At 44.8% G+C, this 8606-nt stretch overlaps 2 protein-coding genes across 2 annotated transcripts; one reads left to right on the forward strand and one right to left on the reverse strand.

The window, feature by feature from the left end:
• Nucleotides 1-5: 5 nt before the first annotated feature.
• On the forward strand, nucleotides 6-3495 carry LOC102438722 (high affinity cAMP-specific and IBMX-insensitive 3',5'-cyclic phosphodiesterase 8A-like; the record flags this gene model as incomplete). Its single annotated transcript, XM_023749336.1, is given in 8 exon segments — nucleotides 6-108; nucleotides 111-146; nucleotides 149-622; nucleotides 625-767; nucleotides 769-853; nucleotides 856-1758; nucleotides 1761-1903; nucleotides 2137-3495. Coding segments are annotated over 8 exon segments (1968 nt in total), but the record flags the coding sequence as incomplete, so codon positions are not given.
• Nucleotides 3496-5063: 1568 nt separating this feature from the next.
• Nucleotides 5064-8134, reverse strand: LOC102439012 (zinc finger protein 555-like). Its single transcript, XM_023749337.1, is given in 4 exon segments — nucleotides 5064-5232; nucleotides 5235-6637; nucleotides 7270-7450; nucleotides 7879-8134. Coding segments are annotated over 4 exon segments (1779 nt in total). The 5' UTR covers nucleotides 8015-8134; the 3' UTR covers nucleotides 5064-5173.
• Between the last annotated feature and the right edge of the window lie 472 nt (nucleotides 8135-8606).

Raw genomic sequence — 8606 nt, forward strand, 5'->3', positions numbered from 1 at the left:
TCCTCAGTGCCGGCTTTCCGAGGAGGAGGAGGTACGTGGAGAACCCCAGCCTCCTGGCCTGTTACGCGGATGTCCTGCAGCTGGAGTTTGGAGAGGTGCGGTCACAGCTGAACTCAGGGCTTGTAATTCAGTGTTCACTGCACTAGAGAAAGCCAAGACGCCATTCAAATCACGAGTGAAGACAACTACATACAGTATGTAAATCCAGCATTTGAAACAACAGTGGGCTTTGAGTCGGGTGAATTATTAGGGAAGGAGTTAGCAAAAATGCCTCTAAATGAGAAAAAGGCTGACTTGTTCAGTACTATAAATTCATGCATGAAGATGGGCAAGGAGTGGCAAGGCGTTTACCACGCCAAAAACGGAGATAATGTACCACAAGATGTGAAGATAATACCTGTCATTGGACAGGGAGGAAAAATTAGACACTATGTGTCCATCATCCGAGTGAACAGCGGCAACAGTAAGGCTGAGAAGATCACGGAATCTGTTCATTCTGACACTCCCACAGATAATCCATCAGGTAAACATAAAGACAAGAGGAAAAGCTCCCTGGACGTCAGGACTGTTGCCTCAGGAGCAAGCGAAGTGGCCAGCCAGAGGCGACACCCCTCCATGGCCCGATCCACTCCATGACCATCGAGGCGCCCATCACCAAGGTGATCAATATCATCAATGCTGCCCAGGAGAACAGTTCCATGCCTGTGTCGGAAGCCTTAGACCGCGTCCTGGAAATTCTGAGAACCTCGGAGCTGTATTCACCACAGTTTCGGGGCGAAGGAAGAGGATCCTCACACCAAGGACCTCATTGGGGGCCTGATTTCTGACGGTTTTCGAAGACTATCTGGGAATGAGTTACCCTCTCAGCAAAAAACCTGCATCAAGTTTCGGGCAGCTTACTCGCCTCAGAGTCCCTTCCCGATATCCCACCGCGGATAGCTGGGGCCATGGAAAACGATGACAACTGGGACTGTAATGTCTTTGAACTGGAGACTGCCACTCAGAAAAGGCCTTTGACTTTTCTTGGTCTCAAAATCTTGGCTCGCTTTGGGGTCTGTGAATTCTTGAAGTGCTCAGAGACGACGCTGCGGCTGTGGCTGCAGACTATTGAGGCCAACTACCACTCCTCCAACCCCTACCACAACTCCACCCACACGGCCGACGTGCTGCACGCCACTGCCTGCTTCCTCTGCCAGGAGAGGATCAAGCAAGCATTAGACTCAGTGGATGAGGCCGCTGCCCTCATCGCAGCCGCCATCCACGACTTGGACCACCCGGGGAGGACCAACCTCTTCCTGTGCGACGCGGGCAGCGCGCTGGCCGTGCTGTACAACGACTGTGCCGTGTTGGAGAGCCACCACGCGGCCCTGGCCTTCCAGCTGACCGCCAGGGAGGGCAAGAGCAACATCTTCAAGAACGTGGAGAGGAATGACTACAGGATGCTGTGCCAGGCCATCATCGACATGGTCTTGGCCACAGAGATGACCAGGCACTTCGAGCACATCAATAAGTTTGTCAACAGCGTCGTCAAGCCCTTGGCAGAGCTGGAGGAAAGCGAGGGGAGTGAGCCAAACCCTCGTGACGTAGACACGATGCTCCTGTCTCCAGAGAACCGGACTCTGATCAAGCAGATGATGATCAAGTGGATGACGTTCAAGTGCGCGGACGTGTCCAACCCCTGCCGGCCCTTGAAGCAGTGCATCGAGTGGGCTGCACGCATCTCGGAGGAGTATTTTTCTCAGACCGAAGAAGAAAGAAGCTGGACTTACCTGTGGTGATGCCAGCTTTTGACCGAAACACCTGCAGCATCCCCAAGTCCCAGATCTCCTTCATCGACTACTTCGTCACAGACACGTACAGTGCTTGGGACGACTTTGTAGACCTACAGGAGTTACTGCAGCATCTGGACAACAATTTTTAAAAAAATATATATTTTATTGATTTTTTGCAGAGAGGAAGGGAGAGGGATAGAGAGTCAGAAACATTGATGAGAGAGAAACATTGATCAGCTGCCTCCTGCACACCCCCTCCTGGGGATGTGCCCGCAGCCAAGGTACATGCCCTTGGCCGGAATCGAACCTGGGACCATTCAGTCCGCAGGCCGACGCTCTACCCACTGAGCCAAACCGGTTAGGGCTGGACAACAATTTTAAATACTGGAAAGGACTCGACGAAATGAAGCTGCGGGGCGTCCAACCACCTCTGGAACCAAAATAGAGAAGGCTCCTTCTGTCTGAAACTGGACCTCTGACACTGCTCTACTCGCCTGATGTACTCTGCCAGTGATTCTACAAATTAAAAGAAGTGAGGACTGAACACTTTTTCATAAAATTTTATTAATGACTTTTCCCAGAAGTTTGCCTTATTTTGTAGTGTTTATACCAAATATTGTCATAGAAACATAGCAGAGTATTTACTAAATTGACTTTTTAAAACCAATCTGTTTTTATTTTCATAGGTAATTTTTAATTCTAGATATTTATAAAGGTCCTGTATCTTCACACTTTCAATAAATGTAGTACCATAAAAAATGATGACATATCAAAGTACTTATTTCATTTTAAACTTACATTGCTTTCCCAAGAAAAGTAAAAAAAAAAAAAAAGAATTTAATCTTCTAATAACTATCAACTAATACATCTTAAAAGTTAAATACAAGTCACTTGTAAAGCTGTGTGGGCTTACTGTATATTTGGGTTTCAGGAAACACACTGAGGAAATACTACAGCCCTGCAGTAAAACACACAATCACAAAGGCTCCTGCCAGGACAAGGGAACCACCATCCACACACCTGAACTCTCTCTCACACACACACAGGGTGACGTGACACAAACTCTGTCACTGGGGCATACATGCGGGCACACCCAGACACAGACAGACAAACTCAGACACACAGCCAGGCCCTCTGCAACACCCATGTGACAGCTCTTACCTACTCCGGAGGAGCCAACACCATTTACTTCTCTCTCCTCCTGGAGTCGGGACATGACACTTCCTGAACCTCAACAGTGCAGCCATCTCTCCATCAGAACCACAGGAGGCAAACCTGAGCAAGAAGTGCCAGGGGCCCAGTGTGGCTGGGATGCTGATGTTCCAGCCCCACCCCTGCAGCTTTCGGATTCTTCTAGAAATGCACTCATCACTTTGACCCTCTGTCACTCAGTGAGGACAGCGAACGTGTCCTGCCCCGAGCCCACCTCAGCCTGCTGGTCTCGTGTGCTGGCTCCGTCTGCCCTGAGCGGCCCCGAGGTCCTCCCGGAGACAGCGGGCGGCCCCTTCTGAAGCTCGGCCCACAGAGGCGGTGCCCGCAGGACCCAGGGGAAGAGCTGAGCTTCCATTTTCCCTGTGCAGCCTCTTCCCCGAGTCTCTGCCCCACTGACCTGCCCTGCAAACTTCCAATAAGGCTGAGCCCTAGGTATCTCTGGAGCATTTCTTAAAAGGCTGCTGGGTGTCTGCGGAGACTCTGAGATCTCCATTTCCCACAGGCCCCTGGGGTTGAGACTACGCAGAGCACAGGGGTTAGAAGTGGACATGGGCAGTGGCAGGTGGCTCTGGAGTCTAGAATGGGTCATGGGGAGAAAACAGGGTTGTTGTAGAAGATGAGGTCATACTGGAGAAAGGCGGGCCCTAACCCAATAATTACAAAAACTATGCCACATGAAAAGACAGGCATGCACACAGGGAGAATGCTGCCCTGTGAAGATTAGAGTGACGCTGCCTCAAGCCAATGAATGACCAGCAGCCGGAAGAGCTGGAACAGATGCTTCCCTGGCACTTTCAGAGGAAGCTGGTCCTGCCAACACCTCGATTTCGGACTTCTGCCTAAAGAACGAGGAGACAAAATGCTCTGTTGTCCCAAGCCATCCAGTTGATTTTCCTTGAGAATAAAATACACATTGTTTTTTAATTAACTCCTATGAAAGAACTGCACTTAGTTCTGTGTAATGAAATCTCCCCAAAGCTACTAGATGAGGAAGGTGTTTGTTCTCAGGAAGAGCTGGGTCAGCACACTTAAAAATTCAATAGATCAACCAAGTCCCAAGTGTTTTGCTGCAACATTGTAGTTTTTGTGGTGGAGGCAGGACCAGAAAACCACTAAAAGTATTACGAACAGTGTTTGCTATACAAATTAGACTTTATGAACTATGTTAACATCTGGAGAAGAGGGTGAGTCATAGTATGAGACACTAACCATGAGTCTGAATGAGTGGCCTGGAGGACACCTTACAGTTTCTAGGAAATACATATTGTGAGTACCTGATTACACAAGTGGGTGGATCCTTGATACCGAGCTCATGGAGGTATCTGTGGAAGCCTCTGCCTCTGAGAAGAGTGGAAGTCCAGCACTGGCTGTTTCTTCTGATGACACTCTTTATCAGTAGGGCAAAGAAATCAGGGAGAGGCGCTGAAAGCTGGGATCTAGAAGTCCCTATATATCTTTCTATCACCCTTTAAAGTGGCTCCAAAAAGTAATGGCTTCTTCACGTCTGCCTTCCAAATCTGATGCCAAGTTAGGCTACTGTTGAATTAGAACATGCAATCATAAAAGATTCTGGGACCTGCAGTTCCCATTGGCCACGCTGACATAGCACAATCCAACAGAACCATCTCAAACTCTCAAACTCTCTAGCTCATGGTGATATCACACGGGTCTCAAGTAAATGCAATTCCCAATCACAAGCAAGAACAACAGGGCCAGGCAAAAGCTGAAAACAACAATTCATATAATTTCATAATTACAAAATCTACTTATAAGAAAAATGGAAGACCCCTCTGGCCAAAAAGGTAGAAAATACATGATGGTTGATATCCGTATCTGCCACATTAAGTCAGTAAAAAACATCCAACAAATAACAAAGTGTCATTGTTCCAATAACCCCTTAGAGGGCAATTTAAAGTCCACAAACTAAAGATGAAAGTTTTGTTTACTGAAATGTAAGAAAAAACACTACATGCAAATTTTATGTACTATCGCTAAGAGTACTTGGAGAGTTATTTTTCACCTAAATGTTTATTTGCAAAAGAACTGGAAATATACTACCTATGGGTCCATTTTAACAATGAGATACTCATAAAGGCAACACCATATTTACAGCTTTCATAAGATTTCCCTCCTGGTGTGAATTTTCTGAAGCACCGTGCTTGAATTCACTTGCAGGAGGGCTTCCCACATTATATACGCAGTGTTTTTCTGTAGTGTGTGTTCTCGTATGTCTTCTTAAGGACGAGGAACAACTGAAGGCTTTCCCACATTGCTTGCATTCATAAGGTTTCTCTCCAGTATGCATTCTCATATGTATCGGTAAAGATGATGGCCACTTGAAGACTTTCCCACATTCCTTACACTCATAAGGCTTCTCCGCAGAGTGTTTTCTCACATGCTGTTGCAAAAGTTCGGGCCAACTGAAGGCTTTCCCACACTGCTTGCATTTATAGAGTTTTTCGGCAGTGTGCCTTTTCATATGTTTTTGTAGGGATATGTGGCAATAGAAAGCTTTCCCACATAGTTTGCATTCATACGGTTTGTCTCCAGGATGCATCCTCACATGTTCTCGAAAGCAAGCAGGCAAATTGAAGGGTTTTCCACATTGTTTACATTCATAGGGCTTCTCTTTGGTGTGTGTTCTCATATGTTTTCGTAAGGATACGGGCCAGTTGAAACTTTTGCCACATAGAGTGCATTCATAAGGCTTCTCTCCAGTGTGCACTCTAATATGTCCTTGAAAGGATGAGGGATGGCTAAAGGCTTTCCCACACTGGTTACATTCATAGGGCTTCTCCCCACCGTGAGTCCTTTCATGCCTTCGGAATGACTGGAGGTAAATGAAGGTTTTCCCACATTGTTTGCATTCGTAGGGTTTCTCTCCAGTGTGAATCCTTTCATGTCTTCTAAAGGACTGGAGATAAATGAAGGTTTTCCCACACTGTTTACACTCATAGGGTTTCTCTCCAGTGTGTGATATCATGTGTCTTCGAAAAGCTGAGAAGTAACTGAACGCTTCTCCACATTCCTTACATTGATGTGGTGTCTCCCCAGTGTGTGATATCATGTGTCTTCGAAAAGTTGAGGAATACCTGAAGACTTCCCCACATTCCTTACATTTATAGGGCTTCTCTCCAGTGTGTGTTATCATGTGTCTTCGAAAAGTTGAGGAATAACTGAAGGCTTTCCCACATTCCTTACATTTATAGGGCTTCTCTCCAGTGTGGGATCTCAGATGACTAGTAAGACTTGAAAAATCAATGAAGGCTTTCCCACATTGCTGACATTCATAGGTTTTCTCTGCAGTATGAATCCTTATATGCCGGTTGAGGGAAGAAGTACGAGGAAAGGTTTTTCCACATAAATTACATGCATAGGGCCTCTCTCCTTTGTGGGTTCTCACGTGCACTCTTAGGTCTGAAGAACAACTGTAGGCCTTCCCACATTCTTGACATTGATACGGTTTGTGTCTAGTATGAATGGCAATGTGACTCTGTAGAGATGAATGATGCATGAAGACTTTTGCATATGCACTGCATTCATTCTGTTTTACTTCAGCAAAGGTTTTCTGGTACAGATTAAGATTTGAAGTCTGACTGAAGCCTTCCCCACATTGATCATTACTTTCACAGAGTCTCTCCATCACGTAATTTCTGTTAAAAAATGAGAAACGTGTTATCAATAGTTTGACTACTAATGATTTCTTGCCCTAGTGGGCTTGCTCAGTGGTTAGAGCACTGGGCCCACAGACTGAAGGGTCTCAAGTTCAATTCCAGTCAAAGACACAGACCTCAGTTGCAGGCTCAAGGCTTGATTCCCAATCCCAGTCAGGGCACATGTGGGAGGTGACCAATCAATGTGTCAATATTTCTCTCTCTCCCCCCTCATTCCCTTCCACTCTCTCTAAAAATCAATAGAAGAAATATCCTCAGGTGAGGATTAACAAAATATAAAAATAATGATTTATTAATATTTATTAATATTAGAATTACATTCTCACCAATTTCAGTGAATATGTTGTTTTCTACCCTAAGTGATTTGTTTTAAAGTGGAACGAACAGAATGGATTGGCCACAGCCATTATGAAAACAGTGTTTCCTAAACATGGGCTTTTCCCTAATTCTTTTCAACTGTTTCTAACATTCAACATCTATGTCATATTTAATAAAGGTGTGCTTTTTATGTGAAAATCTGAATAAGCAAATTTGATCTAGGCTTATGTGGGTTGTTAGTTTGCTTTTTAAATTTCAAGACATACTAAGATTCCTCCAGGAATGCAACTCACCTCAGATATCTCCACTGGTTTGTGTGCTGATCTTCAATGTTAAGTTCTTCCCAAATTTTTCCTAAGATGGAGACCCAAGAATTTCTGGTGAACTCTGCTATTTTATCTTCCTTGGACATTTTATTCACATAAAGATCCTGCTGAGAAACTGACCCATTGGACCTAAATTGAGTCTCATCATCTGAAAACAGAAAGGGAACAAACCCTACAAGATGAATACAGGCACCTGTGAGCCAGAAATGACACTGAGGAGGCTGGCTGTGTCAGAGCTTCATCAATAACAAGTACAAGAGGTCAGATGGTAAGCAATTTAATAAACAGTAAAATTCTCCCAAAGTTACAAAAACAAACTTTACTGGGCGCCCTGATAACCCATGAAATCTATGTCCACTGATAACACTTTTTTTACATGAAAAGAAAAACTCAGTCTAATACATAGATTCTCATTTTCATGGAGGAGCTGTTAGATTCTAGTTCTATGAGTTATGACAATGTCTTTCTTATTAATTAATGTATTCCCTTTCCACATTCCAAACCTGGGAACAGTCTTGGTATGCAAAAAACGCATGTTTTCTAAATGACGAAGTGAAGGAACAATGTCATTCTTACCCACGGATGCCAGGTTTCTAAAGGTTTCCAGCATCACATCTCTGTAGAGCTCCCTCTGAGCAGCATCCAGCAAAGCCCACTCCTCCTGGGAGAAGTCCAAAGCCACATCCTCAAAGACCACCGAGTCCTGAAACATCCAATATATGTGCAGGAGGATGGGTGAGACCCACAGTACTGAGCAACTGGGCTCACTTCACCTAACATCTAGGCCAGTGATGGCGAACCTATGGCACGCGTGTCAGAGGTGACACGCGAACTCATTTTTTTGGTTGATTTTTCTTTGTTAAATGGCATTTAAATATATAAAATACATATCAAAAATATAAGTCTTTGTTTTACTATGGTTGCAAATATCAAAATATTTCTATATGTGACACGGCACCAGAGTTAAGTTAGGGTTTTTCAAAATGCTGACACGCCGAGCTCAAAAGGTTCGCCATCACTGGTCTAGGCTATGACTCATCATCAGAATCTCATACCCCATGTCCACACTCAAGTTCTCATAGATTTACAGTGCCACTAACACAATAAACTTACCTCTACATTTTTACTGTGTCCACATCACGACTTATTCTCTAACCAAAGGGTTCTGACCACATGAGGGAAATTAAAGAAATTCTATGCAAATTAAACAAATATTCACACTTTATGGACCACCAATCCCATGCGACACAAACTTCCGCTCCTTCTCTACTGCATACCAATCACTCAGTACTTGTGAAGCCCGA

This window comes from Myotis lucifugus, unplaced genomic scaffold, assembly GCF_000147115.1.
Source record: "Myotis lucifugus unplaced genomic scaffold, Myoluc2.0 scaffold_6266, whole genome shotgun sequence".
Taxonomy (NCBI): domain Eukaryota; kingdom Metazoa; phylum Chordata; class Mammalia; order Chiroptera; family Vespertilionidae; genus Myotis; species Myotis lucifugus.